The sequence below is a fragment of the Berghia stephanieae genome, chromosome 9, assembly GCF_034508935.2.
Source record: "Berghia stephanieae isolate SIO BIC M18660-M18661 chromosome 9, UCSD_Bste_1.3, whole genome shotgun sequence".
Classification (NCBI taxonomy): Eukaryota; Metazoa; Mollusca; class Gastropoda; order Nudibranchia; family Aeolidiidae; genus Berghia; species Berghia stephanieae.
The window spans coordinates 6,768,539-6,794,280 of NC_088368.1; the positions used below are offsets into that span (position 1 = coordinate 6,768,539).

At 36.3% G+C, this 25,742-nt stretch overlaps 1 protein-coding gene across 5 annotated transcripts in view; it reads right to left on the reverse strand.

Annotated features, from left to right (window-relative positions):
* Positions 1-25,742, reverse strand: part of LOC144979570 (cholesterol 7-desaturase nvd-like) — a 134,861-nt gene that overhangs the window by 1,408 nt on the left and 107,711 nt on the right. For all 5 annotated transcript variants that reach the window (XM_078926304.1, XM_078926307.1, XM_078926306.1 and 2 more), the window contains 5 exons: positions 18,495-18,683; positions 16,743-16,921; positions 4,633-4,878; positions 3,663-3,836; positions 1-1,361 (listed from right to left, as the gene is read on the reverse strand). The exon at positions 1-1,361 is cut by the window's left edge and continues 1,408 nt beyond it. In XM_078926304.1, the coding sequence (XP_078782430.1) occupies positions 1,197-1,361; positions 3,663-3,836; positions 4,633-4,878; positions 16,743-16,921; positions 18,495-18,683 (953 nt within the window). In that variant the 3' untranslated portion in view covers positions 1-1,196. The remainder of the gene's footprint in view (positions 1,362-3,662; positions 3,837-4,632; positions 4,879-16,742; positions 16,922-18,494; positions 18,684-25,742) is intronic.

The window sequence follows — 25,742 nt, forward strand, 5'->3', positions numbered from 1 at the left end:
AACTATCTATACATACATACACACAAACATATAACACCTGCCATGGCAGAGCGAGAAGGATGTCATGGTATATTATACCCCAATGCAGGCACAAGGATATCTTTTTTTTAAATATTATAAGTTTAGAGCAGAATTGGCTACGTGAAAATCTTTAAATTCGTAATTCTTAGGAGATAACAATTTTGTAGACGCGACAGTTAACTTTTAAAGATCAACAATTTACCCTCAAAAAGTTGGGGGTGTTTTTAAAAGACATCAAAAGCTTTAAAATTAAATATGTAGCCAGGCATCAACATTTCAAATCAATTACTTTGTCATAATTCTACTCATTTCCACTGAAGAACAAACCATCATCTTTACTCTTTCTTCCCCTACACCATCCGACTTTGGAACTCCCTACCAACCAACAGTAAACAAGCCCTTTCGACTGATGATTTCAAAAATACGCTCCATGCTTCCTTCTAAAACCCCCCTTTCTGAAAAATCGGCCATACAATCTTCAGCCTAAAGCTTTGGCCTTAATGGAAGAAGAAGAAAAAGAAGAAGAAAAAGAAGAAGAAGAAGAAGAAGAAGAAAGAAGAAGAAGAGAAGAAGAAGAAGAAGAAGAAGAAGAAGAAAGAAGAAGAAGAAGAGAAGAAGAGAGAAGAAGAAGAAGAAGAAGAAGAAGAAGAAGAAGAAGAAGAAGAAGAAGAAGAAGAAGAAGAAGAAGAAGAAGAAGAAAAAGAAGAAGAAGAGGAAGAAGAAGAAGGAGAAGAAGAAGTTCTGCTTTAGATGTTAAGGACTTTATCTTCCAAATGGCGTTCACTAAAACTTGGTTGCTTTTCAAGAATACAAATACACATCAAATAAACAAAAAATAAGAGAAAGAGAAAAGAAATAAAACGGAAGAAAAGAAAAGATAGAGTTTTTAAAAAATACCAAAAAAAAACCTAACATTTTTGACTTAGTGGTTGGTGAGACAAAACAATAATAACAGGTCATTCAGTTACTCTAAGCAATTAAAACAACCGATTTCAAGAAGAGTAAATTTTAAAAACGTTCTTATTTATTGGGGCAATATCATCACCAATTTTACTATCATCACCACCACCATCTTCATTCACCACCTCCGCTCCTCAACCAACACCACTACCACCACCATCACCCATTATCATCACAACCAACACTACAAGTGTCACCGCCAGCATCATCGTCTTTTAAAACTCTAGCGTATCTTTCTGGAATATTTTGGGGCTGTTTTCCGAGTAGAACTGGCCATACCACCGCCGATGCTTGGCAATGAGAGTGTCTTCTTTTGATTTGACAAACATTGGCTTGCCTTCGTACTGCTTGTTATTCCAGATCATCACATCTCTCTCCACCTGGAAACAAAGCAAAAATAAATACAGAATAAATATATATATATGGGGGCGAAGTGGCCGAGTGGTTAAGGCATTGCACTGTGATCCGGATGACCCGGTTCGAGCCCCGCTTCAGGCACTTTCGTTTGTTTCCTTGAGCAAGATTATTAACCCCCAATTTGCTCACTTGGACAACATGGGTGATTCCTGTTGATATCAGACATGTTGTTTGATGAATTCTCTATATTCCTTCGTGGAATGCCTAGGCGACGATGCCTTATGATATCGTGGCGCAAAAGGCATAATTTTATATATATATATATATATATATATATATATATATATATATATATATATATATATATATATATTCGTGAGAAATTAATATGCATGAATCATAACTTAGAGTACTCGACAATGTAAGGAGTGCGAAACGTGGGTTGTGTGGCAACCTTCCGGTTAGCTAGTATGACAATGAGGTGGGAGTACTTGCATTTAATTAATAAAAGTCAGTGGTTACTCTCATTATTTCAAATACTATAAATTTCTTTAAATCAATATATATATATATATATATATATATATATATATATATATATATATATTATATATGTATTATATATATATATATATATATATATATATTATATATATGTGCGCGCGTGTGTGTGTGTGTGTGTATATATATATAATATATATATATATATATATATATATATATATAACCAAATAATTGCATTGGGGGGGGGGGGTGAGACAGCGTGTAATGGTAGCACGTCTGACCGGTAATCAGAAGGTCTGAGGTTCGATCCCCAGTCGACCTCGACTGATGTTTTGGGATGGTTTTTTTTTTTCTTGTATATTTCTGTCTTGCTTTGTCTGACACCTTTCATACAAACTTATTCAGTTCTTTATCTTACACCGGTGCCTTCTCCTTAATTTCTTAACTCTCTCCTTACGGGCCTTCTTCGGAAAACTGAGTAGATATGTGACCCCTAGCCTCAAAACAGTATTATGTCGGGATGATTAAGATGCTGAAAATAGTATTTATAGCCAAAAATACCATCCTTGCGTTGAGTCTTTATGTTTTATTGAGTGAGAATAAATACCAGATTGTATTGTGCCAATTAGCGATCATTCCAATTCTAGACCAGTTTAAATATTTATAACACCGTGTTCATCCCGACATAATACCGTTTTGAGTCGATCGGTCACATATGAATATTTACTTATACATATTTTTTTATGCAGCATGACAATCTTTACAAACAAAGTTTTTTTCCAAAATGTGTGATGTACACACGTTTTCTGATTAATATAAATATTCATTGTATCGTAACGAATGTGACGATTTTCCTGTAGTTGGTAAGGAGAGAGTTAATTTGATGTTTTTTTTTAAAGAATGGAACAAACGCATTTAATCTATAATTTAAACTTTTCATTCACCTTCATGGCTTCTCCGATCATGTAGAGTTTGGCGATGAACATGGGCATGCCTGCTGCTACTTAATTTCTTGATTTGATATTTTCTAAGAATGTAACAAACACATTTACTCTATAATTTAACGCTCTCCTTACCACCTAGAGCAAAATCGTCACATTTGTTACGACACAAATATACATTTTCCCTTATTCATATTTATTGTGTACATCACAAACTTTGAAGAATGATCTTTGTTTAATCATTAAGAATATAAAGTTGTTTGGTAGAGAGAATGTTTGAGTTTTAAAAATCCATTTTTCTGCTTGGTAAGCCTGCCATTTTTGGGAAAGTACTGAAAATGATCGGTAAGGAGAGAGTTCAGCTCCAAAACGTTTCATTCACCTGCATGGCTTCTCCAATTATGTACAGTTTGGCAATGAACATGGCATGCCTGCTCGTTAGAGTCTTAAGTTGAAATTTTCTAAGAATAAAACAAACGCATTTATTCTATAATTTAAGGTCAAAAGCGTTTCATCCACCTGCATGGCTTCTTCAATCATAGACAGTTTGGCGATATATATAGGCGTGCCGGCTACTTAATTTCTTGATTTGATATATGTGACTCATCGTCTCAAAACGGTATTATGTCGGAATGAACCATATGCTTAAAAGCCGAATTAAATATTAAACTGGTCAAAGATATAAATTGTTGGCATTAGCACCCTAAAATATAGTATCCATTCTCCTTAATAAAACATACAAACTCAACGCAAGTCTGATATTTCTTCAATATCTTAGCCAACACTACTTAATACCGTTTTGAGGCGAAGGGTTACATTTGCTAAGAATGTAATAAACGCATTTACTCTAAAATTTACGCTCAAAAACTTGTCATTCACCTGCATGGCTTCTCCGATCATGTAGAGTTTGGCGATGAACATGGGCATCCAAGAGCTGACATAGATGTTATGTACAACCCTTTGGGTTAGAGGAGCCATGGGCAATACTGTCTGTAGAAACATACCCTTGCCGAAGAAGGATTCAAACTCGAGATACACGATAGCAGGGCCGATCTGGAAATTAATAAGGAAATTAATAAATGTGAAAATGATAAACAAAACAAATCAATACGTATATTTCATTCTGCTGGTGGAAAACTGAAATAAATTTTAATTCTGATAAAACGTTCGTGTTCGGTTCCTGTTCGGTTCCTGTTTAGTTTTGCAACTGAAAATGAGAGTGGTCATTCGCTTTGCTATGATAAAAACAAGAGACCGACTGAAAGAAAAAGTTAAAATGAAAGCAAAACGGACCTGAAAGGAAAATAAATGCACTGTTTTAAGCCTAATGCATATTTGGACCATTACAAACTAAATAAAAGGGAAAGTACTCATTCATTAATACCATAGTTGTCCTATTATTCCTAAGTCGCTTCCCTTGCTGAATGGATGATGCTGGTGATGATGATGATGATGATGATAATAATAATAATAATAATAATAATAATAATAATAATAATAATAATAATAATAATAATAATAATAATAATAATAATAATAATAATAATAATAATAATAATAATAATAATAATAATAATAATAATAATAATAATAATAATAATAATAATAATAATAATAATCATCATCATCATAATAATAATAATAATAATGAGCATCATCATCTTCATCCTCATCATGATTATTATTATTATTATTATTATTATTATTATTATTATTATTATTATTATTATTATTATCAACATAACGACAACAACATAGAAGACGACGACCAAGACAGTAGCAGCAGCAACATCAACACCATCAACAACAACAACAACAACAACAACAACAACAACAAACCCCCAAATACCTGTCTGGCCCTGACAGCCAAGGTAATAAAAGGAATCTCCAGACCGAAAAGAGTCAACTTGTGCGTGAGGACGAGTTGCCCCACATGGCCGTTGGGCTCAGGACACTGTTCCCAGCCTGCGGTCCACTTGTGCTCTGCGAAGGACCACCACTTGTTCCACATGGTCCGCAGGTCCACACCGGCCCCGAGGGCGGGTCCGTGTACGTGACCTAAGTGGACCACATCTGCTCCGTTTTCGGGAATTTCCTGAAGGAGAAAAAAATAATTAAAAATTGAGCTTTTACATAGCATAATATCCACTAAACGTGCTCAAAGCGTTTTACAAAGGATATCTGGCTAACAACAATATTTAACATTTAGGACGTGCCATGACGCCAGTTGGGCGATATTACTTTTTTTTTTCGGACAAAGACAACGCTGTTAACGGACAGGTACTCATTTTACACCTGAGTACTGTGAGAGAATTTGAGCCTTCTGATCCAAGGACACAACTATGCGCCGAGCGAGGCTCGAACCCATGACCTTCCGACCCGAAAGCGAGTGTCATACCAAAATACCACATAGCCTCGCGCTTTAAAAAGATAGGTGAACTTTTAAACTTTAATCCACAAACAAAAAACAAAATAATAAATACATAAATAAAAGACGATCCTACAGTCCTCGCCGGACTAGAGCACGCTGAATTCCAGCACACTCTGCAATGCGACACTCTGGATTTGGGTAACCCATTATGTGACCTATCGTCTCAAAACGATAAGGTTGAACACGGTGTTATAAAGTCAAATTAAATTTAAACTGGTCAAAAATTGGAATGATCGCTAATTGGCACAATAAAATATGATATTCATTCTCCTCAATAAAACATAAAAACTCAACGCAAGTCTGATATTCCTGGCTATAAATTCAATTTTCAGCATCTTAATCATCTCGACATAACACCGTTTTGAGGCGAGGGGTCATATATATTGGTTACCTACCATTAATATTGGATTATTTTACGCTTTTTGTTTCTGGCTTCTCCTGAGAGCGTGCGAGAATCTGGCGTATACTGTATTTTACCAGCTTCAAAAATGAAGAAAATATCAAAGCAAACTATCTACACGTTTTATGCATTATCTATTTGAGGCTATACTATAAATTATGCGGTCTCGTGGTATGACACTCGGTTTTGAATCGGAAGGTCCCGAGTTCGAGCCTCGCTCGGCGCATAGTTGAGTCCTTGGAAAATGTTCTTGACTCACATTCTCTCATTCTCAGGTGTAAAATGAGTACCTGGCCGTTAACAGCGTTGTTTCTGTCGGGGAAAAAATAAATTGCAATATCGCATAACAGGCTTCATGTCGCGTTCTACATGTTAAATGTTGCTGTTGGTCCGGATTCATCATTATCATTGCCTTTTTCACCCTGGGTCAGGGTATAGGCCACAGACAAACAGTTTCCATCCTTCTCTATCCCGAGCTAACTTTTTTTTATCGCATTCCAGGTCTTATCACTTCTCTGTATATCAGCTTCTTTCCTTTCGGCTTTGTCTGTTGTCCTTCATAAAGTCTGTCATTGCAGAAACTCTTCGGTCGCCCAAGCTAAAAAAAAAAGGATATTGCGCTATATAAATGCTCAAGTTTGTATTTGATTATCCGCATAATAAGAGATTAGTCGTTACCAAGTGAACGTTTCTCTTTGTTTACTTTCAAGGTCCTATTTCTTGTGGACGAAGACAATATGAGAAATCTTTCTCTTTGTGTCATCTGTATGGATCTTAAGTGATGGATAGATAGTATGCGCCTGGCTAAGAACAAAGAATGAAAAAAACATCAAGAAAAAATAAAACAATAACAAAGACCTGAGTGACGTTAAATCCGTTCTATCTATAAAAAACACGAATAGATCACATTGTTGAAGTGTTATAACAAAAATGATTAAAACAACTGCCAAAAAAAAAAACAAAAAAAAAACAAACAAACAAAACAACTAGAGCTTTTATATAGCGCAATATCCACTTAATGTGCTCAAAGCGCTTTATAAGGGGACCCTGAACAACAGTACCACGTAACATGTAGAACGAAACATGACGCCTGTTAGGCGATATTACAATTTATTTCGACAGACACAATGCTGTTGACGGCCAGGTACTCATTTTACACTTGAGTACAGTAAAGAGTCTTTTCCAAGGACTCAACTATGCGCCGAGCGAGACTCGAACCCAGGGCCTTCCGATCCGAAAGCGAGTGTCATACCACTAGACCACATAGCCGCACAAAAAGATCAGCGTACCAAAAAACGAAACTTTTCGGACTCAAAACTCTTATTCAATTAAGAAAAATCAACAATAAAAATATCAATAGATAGAACGAAGTTGACGTCACTCGGGTCTTTGTGATTTTTTTTATCATCCACATTAATGAGTAATTCTTACGTAACTTTAAAGTTACACATCTGTTTTATCTGTTGATCCGTTATACTTCCGGATGGCAATGTATGAATTTTTTAGCCAAGCGCATACTATCTATAGGTTGTTTATTTTAAATAATCGCTGAAGTAGGGTTTTCAGTCCAAAACGTTCCGTGTTTGGTTCCGTGCTGTTTTACTAATTCTTTGTTCAAAGCATTTAGGTAAAGAGGATTAGCTAGTTTCAATTAAGATCCTTCCGACATAATATTTTTGTCACTAAACTGAGTTCCACCTGACCTATCCTTCATCTTCATCATAATAACTAACTCACACAACCATAACACCGATTATATCCGTTGTTTACCCGGGGTTACTTTTACCCCATGCCCTATGAGACAAAATATAGGCGTGGTATCAAAGCTAATGTTGTTTGTTTTTGTTTTTGTTTTTTGTTTGTTTTTTTTACATGTTAATGGTAGTCAAATATGCACATGCTCATTTCTAATACATTTTTTTTCCAATTTTGAAAAGCAACAAAAATAACAAGGATTGAGTGAGTTAAAGAAGATTAGCAGAGATCAACCAACCCCCGCCACAACTATAAAACCCCACGACTTGTGAGATAAAGTAAGAATGGAATGAAACAACAGTAATTAAATAATACTGATGATGGTGATGATGACGACGACGGCGACGATGATGATGATGATGATGATGATGATGATGATGATGATGATGATGATGATGATGATGATGATGATGATGATGGCGACGACGACGACGACGATGAAGATGTTGATGAACGACATATCTTTTTAAAAGTTGTAAAAGATCTGGCCACTGTCACCAAATAAAAAAAATAATAATAAATAAAAGCAGTCGTCAGAAGGAAGGACGCAGATGGCGGAAGACGTCGCGCTGCGCATGCGTCATTTTATTTTTGGCTGACAAATCCATCTTAAGTTGATTGTCAGACGAGAACCGCAGCGAATGACGTTTGAGTTTTGATGTCTTGCACGAATTACCAATCTGGCGTTCAAAGACAAAAGGCCTTTTTAACAACATTTTGGCCAGATACCTTTTATTTTAAAAATTGAGCTTTAATATAGGGTATTATCCAATAAATGTGCTCAAAGCGCTTTACAAAGGGTCCTTAACCAACAGCAATACGTAACATGTAGAACGAGACACAACGCCTGCTAGGCGATATTATAATTTTTCTCCGACAAAGACAACACTGTTAACGTATGTTAAGGTATTCATTTTATACCTGAATACGGTGAGAGAATGTGAGTAAAGAGCCTTCTCCAAGGACTCAACTATGCTTCGAACCCAGGACCTTCCGATCCGAAAGCGAGAGTCATACCACAATATCACATAGCCGCACAATTCATAATATGAATAGTCGATAATAAATTTAAAAATTGGCGCTCAATATTGTCACCCTTAACTATGGTCTTCAAGGCCGTTTCTGGATAAAACTTCAAAACAGATTCGGGTGTCAGAGAATTTTGGACAAATTTGGGTCATTTTCGTTGATCAGTAGATAGTATGCAGATGACTTCACTCAGGCCTTTGTTATTGTTTTTGCCATCCGCGTTTGTGAGTTGTTCTCACTAAACTGTATTAACCAGACTATAAAAGTTCATGGTTACACAGAGTTTGTGTGTTGGTCCGTTATACTTCCGGATGGCAATGTTGTGAACTATTTGGCCAAGCGCATTCTATTATATATTTCATATTTCACGTTTTTATGGTTCTGGTGAAGAGGAGGGGGGGAGGATCCCAAAAAGTATAGATAGTATGCAGATGACGTCACTCAGGCCTTTGTTAATGTTTTGCCATCCGCGTTTGTGAGTTGTTCTCACTAAACTGTATTACGACTATAAAAGTTTATGGTTACAAGAGAGTTTGTGGTGTTGGCCGTTTATACTTCCGGATGGCAATGTTGTGAAATCCTTGGCAAGCGCATTCTATCTAGATATTATCATATTTCACGTTTTTATGGTCTGGGGTGAAGGGGAGGGGGGGGGAGGATCCCAAAAAGTATAGATAGAATGCAGATGACGTCACTGGCCTTTGTTATTGTTTTTGCCATCCGTTTGTGAGTTGTTCTCACTAAACTGTTTAACCAGACTATAAAAGTTTATGGTTACAGAGAGTTTGTGTGTTGGTCCGTTATACTTCCGGATGGCAATGTTGTGAACTCTTGGCCAAGCGCATTCTATCTATAGATATAAATGAAGTTAACGTCACCGGTCTTTGTTATTGTCTTTTTTTTTTGCCATCTGTTTATGATAATTCTCACTTAAATGTATTAACCAGACTATAAAAGTTCATGGTTTCACTAGTTGGGGATAAACTCCAGCTCCATGGGCCTTATCATGGCTGTGATGGACTACTTTATAAAGCTCTGGTGATATGGTATGACCCCGTCTCCGGACGAGGAAATCCAAGGTTCAACTCCCGCGCCCGGCAAACGAACGAAAAAAAATAATCCTATGTGGTCTAGTGGTATGACACTCGCTTTCGGATTGGAAGGTCATGGGTTCGAGCCTGGTCGGCGCATAGTTGAGTCCTTGGGAAAAGCTCTTTACTCACATTCTCTCACCGTACCCAGGTGTCAAATGAGTACCTGGCCGTTAACAGCGTGTCTTTGTCCGAAAAGAAAATTGCAATATCGCTTAGCAGGCGTCATGTCTCGTTCTACATGTTAAGTATTGTTGTTGGCCAGGGACCCCTTGTAAAGCGCTTTGAGCACATTAAGTGGATATTGCTCTTTATAAAAGCTCCTTTTTTTACAGACACATTGCCTAACTGCACTCAGGTGTAAAATGAGTGCTTGGTTGGTAAATAACAGCATTGTCTCTGTCGGGGAAAATTATTAAAAATAAAATTGTGATATGGGCCTACTAACAGAATAGATGATGCCTCATCAAATTGATGCTCTGTATTTAGATAAAATACTCGAAACATCTGCCAGTCGGATATAACGTACAAAAACACAAAACTATGCGTAACCTTAAAGTTTATGAGCTCATTGGTATAGATAGTATGCGCTTGGCTAAGCAGCTCACAACATTGCCATCCGGAAGTATAACGAACCAACACACAAATCTCTATGTAACCATGAACTTTTATAGTCTGGTTAATACAGCTAAGTGAGAATTACTCATAAACCTGGATGGCAAAAAACAATAACAAAGACTCGATTGACGTCAACTTCATTCTATCTTTTAGTGAGAACTAATCATTAAAATGGCTGTCTAGAACCAAAATAAAAAACGAGTTAAGTGACGTCACATCTTTCGATTCATAACTTGTTGTCACGTGTTGCTGTTGGATTGGGACTGCTTATAAAGCACTTTGCCCTGAAGTTTATAATTCCTAGAGCTTTTTTTCCCTAGAGCTTTTGTATAGAGCAATATCCACTAAACGTGCTCAAAGCGCTTTACAAGGGGTCCTTGGCCAACAGCAACACTTAACATGTAGGACGGGACATGACGCCTGTTAGGTGATATTACTTTTTTTTTTTTGGACAGAGACAACGCTGTTAACAGCCAGGTACTCATTTTACACCTGAGTTTGGTGAGAATAATAATGTGATGAAATCATTTTTGGCCCAAAATATCATAAATCACGCGTTTTATCAAATTTACGAAACAAAGTCATAGTGACTTTTTTTTTCATTAATTCATTATTTATCTTAAAGCAAACCAATAGATACAAAGCAACAACAACAAAAAAGAATTAAAACAAAAAAGAAACAGAAGAATAAAACAGAAAGAACACACCCCCCCCCCCCTAACCCTCTTCCCTGTTACAGACATGTGTTGCGACACACAGATGAGATGTTGTTTTGTTGGCATAATAATATAGGAATATTTTCATTCTCCTAAATCTCTTTAGGGGGTATGGATTGCTCAGATGGTAGAGCATTTGGGGTGTGTCATTTTTACGAAACCCGCCGAAACCCAGTCCCAGGTTCACTCCCCAATGGTATAAACTTCCCTGAGTTTCAGGTTCACTCCCCACTGCTACCTACTTCCCATAACTTTGTCGGGTTTTGTCGGGTTTAGTCGGGTTTCGGCGGGTTTTGGCAGGTTTCGGCGGGTTGCGGCGGGTTTCCGCGGGTTTCGTAAAAAAAGACACACCGGAGGATTTGCTTCCCACGCAAAGGCAACGGTATCGATTCCATTCGAGGTCGACATTTTAAACAAATCTGACCCAACCCAAACCTCTCCCCACGTGTAGACAGAGCAATCAACCTTTTAAAACTGACGGGAAGTTTTTTGAATAGACTAGCGTTGTATAAAAAGGGTAGCAAGCAATAGGCTTCAACAGTCGTGACGCCACTTCCCTCGTAATGACGCATAGTAACTTTGTAACTGGTTCTAAACTATCGAAACATTGGCGGACGCCCTTATGAAATACTTCTCCGACGAGCATAAACGTGTATCCAGAGGAGAAAAACATTATAAATCGGATCAAATTTTGACTTGTTTACATTCTGATCACATGACATGTGAAAAAGTTCTAGCCAGCATGAAGAATAAAAAGTACCGATTTTCTTTGTTTAGAACCAAGCTTCGGGTTTCTGGGCGGACGTGACATCAGACTATTGAATCCTATTGCTACTGTCCGTATAATAATAATAATATATTATATTTTTATTGCAACACGCCTTGCAGGCCGACACGTTTCAAATTGCTCTGTGTTTTCTATTTATTTTAGCGTTTATTCACATTTTCAATTCTGGATTTTTATACCAATCGAATTGTGACGTTTTAGTCTTCTGAGTGACATAATTATTTCTTATTTTTATCAAAGGACTTGTGTATCATTCGTGAATTTTATGCTAAATTTTAATAATTTCAAGTGTTTTATTTTATGAACAAAGTTGTTTATTTATTTTACTACAAGTGTTCACTGTGCTCTAACATCGATGCCCAGTATTATGAATCTAGAAAATGAAACACACGTCACCATACAGTCCACCGCGATGACAAGTCTTACGAAAACCAACGATTGTCTTGAATACATTTTACACCATGAAAGTGATAATTATTGTTATGATTATGAAAGCGAATACAAACACCGTGTTGAAACAAGTGAACCGAAACATCGATTGAGTCGAGGAGGGATACGAAAACAAAGGGCCATCCCAACACAGTGTGGCCATCGGCCCACCCCTAAAAATAAAACACCACGGCCACCTACCACACAGACAATTATACCACTTATGAGTGAAAAGAAATCACTTCCAATTTTAAAAGTGGCGACAATAAACGCCCAGTCTTGCCGCAATAAAACATTAGACATTAAACATATGATTGAGGAGAGATCTATTGACATTCTAATAATAATTGAAACATGGTTAAAGGAGAATGGGGATGAAGCAATTGTGTCGGATTTAACACCACTCACACATACAACTCAGTCATTTCCGAGAAAAGGAAGGAGAGGGGGAGGAATTGCAGTGGTCTATAGGTCAAATTTGACCATTAGATTTAATCATGATGTCAACAATTTTTCGGCATTCGAATCGGTAGGAATGGTCATTGATTTTAAACATGACTCAGTCAAGCTTCATTCAATATATGGGCCACCACCCAGTGCAAAAAATAGATTAAAAACATCACTATTTATTGATGAATTCGAGGACTTCCTTCTTCGCCTTGACAAGAAGTCAAAGAAAAATATTATTGTTGGAGATTTCAACTTACACTTTGATCGAGACACACCGGATATAAGAAATATAAATAAACTACTTTCGTCTCATCACATGACACAGCATGTCAATGAAAAGACACATCGGTGTGGACACATTATTGACTGGGTATTGACCAGCGTTGACATGCAACTAGCGACACCTATCAATGTAGATGATCTTTGCATTTCAGACCATCATTTAATATCTTTTGGCATCAGAGGGGGGACAGTACACGACACAAAAACAAAAAAAAAGTTGTTTCGAGAGATTTGAAGAAAATTGACATAGAACTATTTAAAGCGGACCTCTCTCACTCTCTAACTACACATTGTGAGAAAGAAGTGACTGGTGACAATTTTGATAAAGCAGTTATTAGTGTTATGGATAAGCACGCACCTCTCACAACAAGATCTGTGAACATCAGAAAAGAATCACCATGGTACAATTTGGAGGTAAAACGTATAAAGAAAGAGAAAAGAAAAGCGGAGAAGAAATGGAAAAAATCTGGCCTGACAATTGATAAGGAAACTTACATATCATTCAAACATAGACTCAAAGAGGCGACAATTAAGGCAAAGCGTATCTACTATCTTGATAAAGTTGATAACATAAAAAGTCCGAAGGAGTTTTATAAAATCTCAAATAAGCTTCTAGGCAAAGAGATCAAAACAAGCCTGCCACACCACACTGACGACAAGCAACTCGCGGACTGCTTTGTAGAGTATTTCATGAATAAAATAACAACGATACGGAGTGAACTTGACACAGACGAAACAGAAGCAGAATATACCTCTTTTTATGGTGAACCCTTAACATCTTTCAAAGAAATTTCAATAAATGACACAAAAAAAACGATTCTCTCTAGTCCTAGCAAATCATGTAGGCTCGACCCTTTACCAACATCCCTTTTGAAGGAGTGTATTGATGAACTTGCACCTTACATCACTGAATTGATTAATCAATCATTAAGGGAGGGAGTTGTTCCAGAAAGCTTCAAGAAAGCATTGGTGAAGCCATTGTTGAAGAAAGCGGGACTTGACAGTGATAATTTTAAAAACTTTAGGCCTGTATCAAATCTACCATTCATTTCCAAAATTCTAGAAAAGATTGTACTAAAACAACTTTCTTGTCACGTGAAACATAATAACCTCGATGAGTGCTTTCAATCGGCCTGTCGGCAAAATCATAGCACAGAAACAGCATTGATGAGAATCACAAATGACTTGCTGCAAATTATTGATCAAGGAAAAACCACCATCCTTAGTCTTCTCGATCTTTCGGCGGCCTTTGACACCATCGACCATGCCATACTACTTCGAAGGCTACAAGTTACTTTCGGCATATCGGGCACTGCTCTAAACTGGTTTGCATCATATCTTACTCAAAGAACTCAATCAGTTTTAATTGGGGAAGTAACTTCGTCAGAGCGTGACCTTCATTTTGGTGTACCTCAAGGATCTGTTTTAGGTCCAGTCCTTTTTGTACTTTACACTTCCCCTGTTGTGAGAATCTTAGAGCAACATTCTCTCGCTTACCATATGTACGCCGACGATACCCAGATATATAGCATGTGTTTGCAATCCGATATAGTTTCAAAGATAACTGTTTACGAACAATGCATCAACCATGTGATGAGATGGATGTCTGCAAATAGATTAAAATTAAATGGCGACAAGACTGAAGCCTTATTCATTGCTAGTTCAAATAATAAGACAGATCCATTTACACTGGCACTGACAATCAACGATAATGATAAAATACAACTCACAACATCAGCAAAAAATCTCGGCATCACCCTGGAGAGTGATCTGTCTATGAACAAACATATTAACAATGTGAGAACAAGTGCTATCTGCATTCTAAGAAATATCAGAACAATCAGACCATTTATTAATAGGGAAACTTGCAACAAATTGGTAACATCTTTGATGTTCCCGAAAATGGACTACTGCAATGCACGGTTTGTTGGTCTAACAAAGGACAAAATAAACAAACTCCAGAAAATACAGAACATGGCAGCCCGCGTTGTACTACAGAAAGACAGAAAAACTGCAGCTCCCGAATTACTACAGCAGCTGCATTGGCTGCCAGTGGACCAGCGGATTAAATATAAATCTTCAACTATCGTTTTCAAATGCCTGGAGGGCTCGTCACCAGCATATCTCTCAAACCTCGTTGAACGGTATAACCCACAGCGATCGCTTCGATCAACGAACGACCTCAAATTGAAAACACCCCGCTGTCGAGTGAAGGCTGGTGAACGCGCCTTCCAGCATTCTGGTCCAAGGTTGTGGAATTTACTACCACTAGAGTTACGTTCTTCGTCTTCACTAGAGGAATTCAAGCGTCGATTGAAGACATTCTTATTCCGACAGGCTTTCTTTTGATTATGTGTATAATTAGCGTTGTTCGTGTACTGTGTTAGGGCTTCATTATTAAGTTAATCTTTGTTATGCGCCCAGAGCCCTCCTGATGAAGGGATGTTTGGTGCACTATAAATCTATACCATTATTATTATTATTATTATTATTATAAGAAACGGGATAAATTCCGGCTCCACTGGCTATGTCGTGACTCTGAAGGGTTTAGAGGCGTTCCATAAATAGACAACTTAACCCCCAGGTGATAGTCTGTGCAAATTTTAAATTTAAAAAAATAAAAGAAAAGATTTTCCTTATTTTTGAATGGATTTAATGATTTAAAAAAGGTCTTTTTTTTTTTTTTTAAATTCACGGAGAAAATATTCTGCAACCAACGTGAGCTGGGAAACTTCGTTGTTGCACTTCTGAGATAACGTCTTTAGGAGATGCACCTCCGTAAATCATGTTAAGAAATTAAGGAGCAGGCACCGGTATAAGATAAAGATCTGAACAAGGGCGTATGAAAGGTGCCATACAAAGCAATAAAAATATAAACTAGAAAAAAAAATCCAAAAAATCAGTCGACATAGACTAGGGATCGAACCTCAGACCTGAGTACCGGTCATTTTAATGGGAGAGGGGGGGGGGGTTCTGTACAAAGCACATTTTCTTTTCCCGTGGCCTGGACGGGGAGAAAAACGAGGCATTGGGCATTAGGTATGGTGAGATAATAAATAAATGTGCAACAGTCTTTATAGTTGTTCTAAATGGGCACGATCTATATTACATTTCCATGTGCTCGAGGCTAGGACTTCATATATAGATGTCGCTGGCTCGAGGTCATTGGTCACATTGCAAAGGGTGCCCAAAATGAACCACATAGTGAAAAGTGTTCACAATTTGAGAAATATCCAACGCTACAATTGGTCATTTTGCTCGGCATGACTCATGGGTATGTTTACAACTTTCATAAACAAAGCAGCGTGTTTAGATGCATTGAGAAATGTCCAATCGTTATACAGCAACAAATCATGTGATTGATGACTAGGTTGGACGAAAACATGAATATAGATCGGTCCCATTACGGAACAGCATCGTGCCTCAGTTGCTCGATGCTAGTAACAGCCCCAAATGTTATTTAATGATTATTGATTTTGATCGGATTTCGATATTGTGTGATTGATCGATCAATAATATGCATTTAAGTCAAGGCTTCAATTGGATTATTGCGTTTGTGTGTGTGTGAGTGTGTGTGTGTGTGTGTGGGAGTGTGTGAGTGTGTGGGAGTGTGGGAGTGTGTAGGAGTAGGAGTGTGTGTGGGGGGGAGAGTGTGTGAGTGTGTGGGAGTGTGTGAGTGTGTGTGTGTGGGGGGAGTGTGTGAGTGTGTGGGAGTGTGTGTGAGAGAGAGAGAGAGAGAGAGAGAAGTGACTCGAAATTTGCCGGTGAAGGACTACTAAATAAATGCATATTCATATACTAACAAGGTCTGTTAACCTAACGTAATTATGGACCTCGTTAAACATTCATTGTTGTAATGGGCCCTATTTTTCGTCAGTTTGAGAGTAATTAATTCCGTTCAAACAAGGAACCCATTAAATTTTAGTTATCAGACCTGCAAACACATATTATATGTACACGTTGGCACGTACCTGTATATGAGCGTTGATATGGTGTTCCGTCCGTCCTTTGTACACCCATCCACCTGTTTCAACATCCTCAATCTCCGGCACGCTCCAAGAGGGCTCCGCCCCGTCACAGTGGTACCATAGGAAAATCCAACCCGTGACTTCTCGAACTGGCCAGGATTTGACCCTAGCTACTTCTGGAACTGAGACGAGTAAAAAGTAATAAACAAAAATGAATAGAACAGCTTTAAAAAAAAGAACAAAATACCAAACACGGAACGTTTCGGACTCAAAATCCTTCTTCAGTCAAGAACAACAACAACAACAACAACAACAAAAACCAATCAAGACATAAATACATTTTAAAATTCCAGATAGACGACAGATATAACTTTTTCAGTGCTCTTTGTAGAAAAATTTTGGAAAGTAAACAGGTGCGCAAAAAAAAAAAAAAATAGGGAAATCGCGGGAAGAACAGAATTAGGTGTAAAATGTATCCGAGACGGGAGAGAGAGAGAGAGAGAGAAAGAGAGAGGGAGAGAGAGAGAGGCAGAGAGAGAGAGAGAGAGAAGAAGAAGAAGAAGAAGAAGAAGAAGAAGAAGAAGAAGAAGAAGAATGCTAACGAGAAAATAATATATTGAGAGTGATGTTCTTGATAATTTTTACGATGATTAATAATAATGATGATGATGATAATAATGATAATATTATTGGTGATGATGATGCTGAAGACTTCGCCAAGTCCCAGGCTTGAGAATTTTATCCAAAGATATATAAAAGTTTTCTGTAAATGATACATACCAAGCTGATTGAGATTATACAAATTTGGAAATTTGGAAATTAAAAAGTTGAAATTACGAACTTTGAACTTTCTGCGATGTACGAAAGTGTTTTTATCACATACTCATAACGAAGAGATATTAATCCCAAGTTTTATATTTGTGGCTAGAGATAAATTTTCTGCACCTAGTTCATCCTGACGTAGTATCGTTTTGAGACGTTGGGTTACATATAACTTTTGATATGATATGATATGATATGATATGATATGATATGATATGATATGATATGATATGATATGATATGATATGATATGGTATGATATGATATGATATGATATGATATGATATGATACGATACGATATGATATGATATGATATGATATAACGATGATATGATATGATATGATATGATATGATATGGTATGATACGATATGATATGATATGATATGATATGATATGAAACGATACGATATGATATGATATGATATGATATGATATGAAAGGATACGATATGATATGATATGATATGATATGATATGATATGATATGATATGATATGATATGATATGATATGATATGATATGATATGATATGATATGATATGATATGATATGATATGATATGACATGATATCATAGCATATGGTATTATATGATATGATATAATATGCTATATTATATGATATTATGATATGATATGATATGATATACGATATGATATGATATGATATGATATATGATAGGATATGATATGATATGATATGGTATGATATGATATGATATATGATATGATATGATATGATATAATATGATATGGTATGGTATGATATGATATGATATGATATGATATGATATGATATATGATAGGATATGATATGATATGATATGGTATGATATGATATGATATGATATGATATGATATGTTATGGTATGATATGATATGATATGATATGTTATGGTATGATATGATATGATATAATTTAGCACCACTTACTTTTATCTGTGTATGGAATCCTAGTACATTTCCCATCCTCGCCCCTGAATCGCCAAGCATGGAAAGGACATTCGATACAGTCGCCTAGAACACGGCCGCCTGCAGCCAAATTAGCGCCCATGTGAGGACAATAAGCGTCAAGTGCGTGGACATTTCCGTATTCGTCCCGGAAAACTGCCAGATTTAAACCTGAAATTAAGGGGGGTGGGGGGGTGGGGGGGGGGAGGGGAATAAAAAATAAAATAAAATACCCTTTATTCATCCCCATGGGAAAAATTGCCTTTAGGGTCTATTCCAAGGGAAGTCTGGAATAACCCAGGCGTCATATATATATATATATATATATATATATATATATATATATATATATATATATATATATATATATATGAGCCAAGGTCAAAAGGTGCCCGCCTGATACCAGTATTAAGAAAATTTGATTTTTACTTAATTATGGGCTGTTTACATTGGGTTAATGTTTGTAATCAATTAATAATATGAAGAAGAGATAAAATGAGATAGCTCAACATACTCTGTTCAACAGAATATGAAATAAACAACTTGAAAGTGAAATCTGAATGTTGTTTGGCATGTGCTTAAAACGAGGTCAACGCATCACCTTTTTAGAAATCATGTAGAAATTAAATGTGATGTTTTAGCTCACGTGATTGAAATTTGACTAATAGTATAAAGTCAAAATTTACTTTTAAACGCAATTTCAGTATATTACATATCTGATTAAGTTTCATATAGACTTCTTAAAAAGTTGGCGTTGCTTGTGACCTTTGGTGTCATCACAGATAGCACAATACTAAGACTCGACACGAGACTTTAAAGCTCATGTTTAATGTTTATAAAATGTTTAATTATGAGAAAAAAGCATAGATTTACTATCTGAACTCAAATCTTGGAGTAAATGTATACCGTTTTACTGATATTGAGGTTTATTGGTTTTGGTGTCATTTGTCACAAGCAACACGGCATGCGTGAACACGTGGAAGTTTGTTTCGTTAAATGGCGATTCGCAATTTTGATCCACCCTTCTTACCAGTCTTTGAAGTGCAGCACTTTCATTTGCCTTTCCAGCGTGGCTCCAGGCAGAAAAGGAAAGTTGAACTTTGGGGTCATCGCTATTTTACATTGTCACAAGCAACACTTGATATTGGATATTACAAAGTGCCACCAAAAAAATATGTTTTCAGCTGTTATTCTATTTCCAACTATGATATTATGACATCTCACATAAGACTGTGATTTTGACACAATTAATTATTTCCTTGTAATTCTAACTTTTTATGTTTCAGGGTTGTATCAATCAAGAAAAAGACAAAACTTAAGCTTTTGACGAATCCAGATAAAAGAAGGGTTGTCAAGAAATTTGATTTGATTTACTATTAACACACTAAATTACTACAAACTAGCAGATTTGAGCAGTAGGGCGGATGTTACCGTATGGTTACATGAATTCATTACCATGGCTGATATTTATCTAGTGTTTGTGTGACTGTTGGGTCTTTTTGTGACCATTGGTGTCATTGGTTAAAATGTCACAGGTGACACTTAAGTTTGAAGTTTCAAATGTATTTCTGTTTTCATGTTCTTCAAAGCTTGAAATGTCATTGAATTACATTTTAACAGGCTATATTACATGTGTTCAGTTGCTATTCTTGATTTATTGAGGGAAAATTGCGTTCTAGTGCCGATTTTTACCAAAGTAATAGCAACAATGGTATTACTAATTTCTAAGTATATTTCTAATTTAAAAGTATTGAGTTTCTTAAAATATTATTGAATTTCATTTTAGAGTAGGTTATTGTGCTTTTTTGACTGAAAATAATGATATATTATGGACAAAAGTGTGATTTGGTGTTGCTTGTGACATAAGTAATGGTGTCACCGGTCTTATGTCACAAGTCACATTCAGATGCTCTAATTTCCAGGTAAATTTCTATTTTTGAAGTCTTTGGTTTCTGAAATATTATTAAATTCTATATTTAACTATGGTTATTACACTGGTTTGACTGAAATTAATGATATATTGTCGAAATTGCAATTTGGTATTGCTTGTGACATAAGTAATGGTGTCATCGGTCTAATGTCACAAGTGACACAATGTCCCTAAATAAGATATGCTTTGGTCACATTATTTCCCAACATTTTATTCCAAAAGTTTCTGAACACTGCTGGTAATAAACATATGCAATATTGTTGTTGTTGTTAATGTACAATAATTTTTTGTAAATAATATATTTGCATTCTATGTTGCTTGTGACCGATGACACCAAAAAGCAACATTTTCTCCAATAGTTGGTAACACTATTGTACTATGATTGTTGTTGATTGTGTCTTTTTGTCTATAACTTACTAAATAAAGTTTGATACTCAACAAAAATCATTTAGTTATTGAGTTTTTTGTTCATTTTGGTGTCACCGGTCACAGGTGACACCAGCAACATGTAGGTATTGTTGACGTTATTGTGCTGCGTTAGACCTTAAAGTTATCTAAAGGGCCTTTGATTCATGAAGTACAGGGTTTTTGCTACACGTTTAGAAACATGAATGGACTATTAGGTCACTTTTATTTTGAGAAAAAAAATTGGCACCTTTTGACCTTGGCTCATATATATAATATATATATATATATATATATATATATATATATATATATATATATATATATATATATATATATATATATTATAAAAGCCAAAAAAAAATGAAATTATAGTGCTCAACTTTTTGATAAAAGGAGGTATTCATAAAATACTTCAAGTATAATTATTATTTCACTTCCTGATGAGAGCGAGTGCTCGAAACAATGTTGTAGAAGTTGTTCATAATTATACTTGAAATATGATTTATTTATATATTTATATCGCTATCATCATTCGAACCCACGACACCTCTATCAACATTTCGGCTCACCTTGTTACGTATTATATTTTGTTTCCGATAACGATAATAGCATCGACGACAAGAGCGATAAGGATAGTGAGATAACGACGGGATATGATTAACCCGTCCACTGCCGTGATCTGGACAGACACGTATTTAAACATATGGCCGGAAAACTCGTCTTCAAAATATAAATCGATTTAAATAACCCTCATCTTGATCAAAGAACTCTCAATCTTGGGACTTTTCGAGGTCCGAGATTTGAGAGTTTTTGCCAAGATGATTGTTGTATAACTCTTTCAGCCATTTCATTGGTCAGAGCAGAATCTGCTCTGCACAGTGCGGCCGGTCATGAAAGGAAAAAATGATTATGTAATCCAATCCTACTTTCTACAAAAGTACTATAAATGGAACCAATAGTATCATTTATTTCATCAGAACATTCAATTGGCCCTAGAGGGGTATTTTAATTTGAGATTTTGCGCCGAATCCGAATGTCGCGTTGTCTTAGCTTGTCATTCTCATGCTGGTTCAATCAGGTGTCAGCCATTTTGTGACGGAAATTTGTGCGAATTTAACCTCAGCACTGAAAGAGTTAAATCGATCGATATTCGAAGGACGAGTTTTCTGGCCATTTTATTTTTAAGATCACGTGTCTTTCGAGACTACTGCAGTTACCGGGTTAAAGAGATTGTACGAAAATCCTATCAAAATTCACATACTCGAGGCTATTGCCACATTTGGAAATAAATACGTGATGATTATTCTGTCTGATTGTTGTCAAACTTCGGACTCTTACCTTCGCAATCGTAACAAATTATCAATATAGATAGTATGCGCTTGGCTACGAAGCTCACAGCATTGCATCCGGAAGTATAACGGACCAACAGACAAAACTCTATGTAACCATTAACTTTTATAGTCTGGATAATAGTTAAGAGAGAATTACTCATAAACGCGGATGGCAAAAAAAAAAACAATAACAAAGACCCAATTGACGTCAACTTCATACTATCTATAAATATATTATGTGACACACCGTCTCAAAGAGGTATTATTTCGGTATGAACTAAGAGCAGACGATAGGCACATAGATAACCACGCCTCTCGGACAATCGTCAAAATTTAAACAATGACCGTGATTGGTAAACATAGCAAACTACACAGGTTTTACTATCGATGATATAATGTGTATAAGTAAAATACCAACTTTTCTCCCGCTTGATCAATAGAACCAACACAGAAAACGATGTGTGTAAACTTAAACGTTTATGATCGAGAAAATCGTGTGATAACTATTCACCCATCTGGCGGTAAAAACAAAACAATAACAATGGTCAGCAAAGAGTGTGTAGGGTAACGTAGTTACCAAGAGCTCTCACTTCTCTTAACCGCAATGCTATTGTCGCGTGCCAGGTGAGACAGCGAGGTGGGTGTGCTCCGCGTGTATCATGCGCGCTAGGCTCACTGATACAATGAAGAAGATATGAGTAGAAGACGGAAAATGCGTGGCTTCACCAAAAGCGGGAAGTGAGAGCTCTTGGTAACATAACAATCGTTACCTACACGCTCTTTGTGGTCAGTGAGAGTCGATTTCACTCACGTTCTTGTTTATGAAAAAAACTATTCATGTTTGTCCGAGCACGTGTGAAGGTGTGTCACAATTTTTTCCATGTTATAATTGGATTCAATAGTCTGATGTCACGTCGCCCAGCAACGGCGGCCATCATGGTTCAATACAAAGAAAATCGGTGCTTTTTATTCTTAATGCTGGACTTTTTATATGGCTTGTGATCAGAATGTGTAAAAGTCAAAACGTGATCAGATTTATAATGTGTTTTTTTTCCTCTGGATACGCTTTTATGCTCGTCGGAGATATATTTCATAAGGGCATCCGCCATTGTTCCGACAGGTTAGAGCCAGTTACTAAGTTACCATGCGTCATTACGAGGGAAGTGACGTCACGACTGTTGAAGCATATTGGTCAAAAATCTACAGGTTAATTAAATCTATAGCCAAGAATATGCAACTTGACTCTACTTTCTATTCGTTATTGGGAGGAATAAATACGGTTTCTTTCACTGGAAAAAACGCTGAACGTTAATTTTTTATCACCATTTTAATTCTAAACTCATTTTTTAAATGGGATATATCCATCCCGATATAATACCAATCTGAGAAGGTATGTCACATATGTACATTTTTGGACAACCTTGAAAACCATTTATATCTTTCATTGATAGTGGTTAAAAAAAATGTATCCGGTAAGGGGTTACAATTAGTATTAAGTTAACGTCACTCAGGTCTTTATTATTACTTTTTACCATCTGGTTTTATGAGTAATTCTCACTAAACCGTATTAACCAGACTGTAAAAGTTCAAGGTTACACATAGTTTTGTGTGCTGGTCCGTGCCGTTATACTTCCGGATGGCAATGTTATAAGCTTCTCAATCTAGCGCATACTATCTATTTATATCTTTCGTTGAGATTGATAAAAAAAAAAATATTGTATCAGTTTAAGGGATATCCGTTACGATAATATAGATAGTATGCGCTTGGCTAAGAAGCTCACAACATTGCCATCCGGAAGTATAACGAACCAACACACAAAACTCTGTGTATCCATGAACATTTATAGTCGGGATAATACAGTACAGTGAGCATTACTCACAAACGCGGATGGCAAAATATAACAACAAAGGCTTGAGTGACGTCATCTTCGAACTATCTATAGCCTTTGTTAACTCCAGGCCTAATACGTCCACAAAATTTACGTCACAATCGACGTGTACATATTGTCCAGGTCTGATGACTCATATGTGACCCTTCGCCTCAAAACAGTATTAAGTCGGGATGGCTAAGATATTGAAAATTGAATTTATAGCCGGAAATATCAGACTTGTTTTTAGTTTGTTTGTTTTATTGAGGAGAATGGATGTCATATTTTAGGGTGCTCATGCCAACAATTTATATTTTTGACCAGTTTAATATTTAATTCGGCTTTTAAGCATATGGTTCATCCCGACATAATACCGTTTTGAGACGATGGGTCACATATCATATTGGGCTCATTGTTGTTATAGGATTACTCTCAAACCAACGCAAAATATGTGCCAGTGCATGACATAATCAGTCGGAAGGTGAAAATGTTGGATTTGAATTTTTCATTTATCTATTTATGTGTTGTTTTTTTCATTTTATGAAGGAATATGGTCCCCAGAAAATGGTAATCTTATTTGAAATAATCTGGTGATTTTTCATGAAGTTATGGTTAGATTTAACACTGTTGTAAAGGACCGTGTGTTAAAATAATCAGTCGAATGGTGAAAAGGTTTGAACTGAGATATTGACAAATTTAGTTAGAAGGCCAATTCTTATTCTAAAAAATGAGTTTTTTTGTCATAAATGATTAAACCAACCCTTTTTGTACATCTTCGGGAAATATGAAAGCTTGATTTCACTTCTAAATATTTTTCACAGCTAGTCAAGTTTTAAAAAGTATGACATTTGAGAAAAGTCTCTGGATACCTTTCCTATACATCTGACCATAAATTCACCAAAAATAACCCGATTTACTTCAAATAAAGATTAAAATGCTCTGGTGAGCATATTCTTTAAGAAAATGCAAATCCAAAATGTTCACCTTCCTATTGATTATGTCATGCACTGACACAACATTAACGCTCTAAAAGCCGGGATAAACTCCGACTGCATTGTCCACATGTCTCTGATGGACTACTTACTTTATTATCTAGGGGGAAAAGTTATGATCAAATTACCTGATGTCGAGTAAGAGTGTAATCAAAACCGGCCTGACAAGGTTAATGATATGGAATGATATCGATCGATTACCTTTGATCGGTGATCGGATGATTTATTGATTGATTCATTCATTCATTGATAAACTATACGTAATGCTGCGACGAGCATCAAGTCGCTTTCGTAACCTACATTAATGATATGGGGTTAACAGTTAAGTGAAACTCAGAAGTTCTGATTCGTTAGATCAATCTCGCCAAAAAAAAATAAATGAATAAATAATTAAATTGAGCTTTTATACAGCTCGATATCCACTAAACGTGCTCAAAGCGCTTTACAAACGCGTCCCTGACCAACAGGGACACTTTAAAAAAAAAAAACTTGGAGCTTTTATATCGTGCAATATCCACTAAAGGTGTTCAAAGTACTCTACAAGGGTCCCTGGCCAGTAGCAACATTGAACTTTCAGGACGAGACATGACGTCTGTTCGCCGATATTACCATTTTTTTCGGACAGAGACAACGCTGTTAACGGCCAGGTACTCATTTTACGCCTGAGTACGGTAAGAGAATGTGAGTAAAGAGCCTTTTCC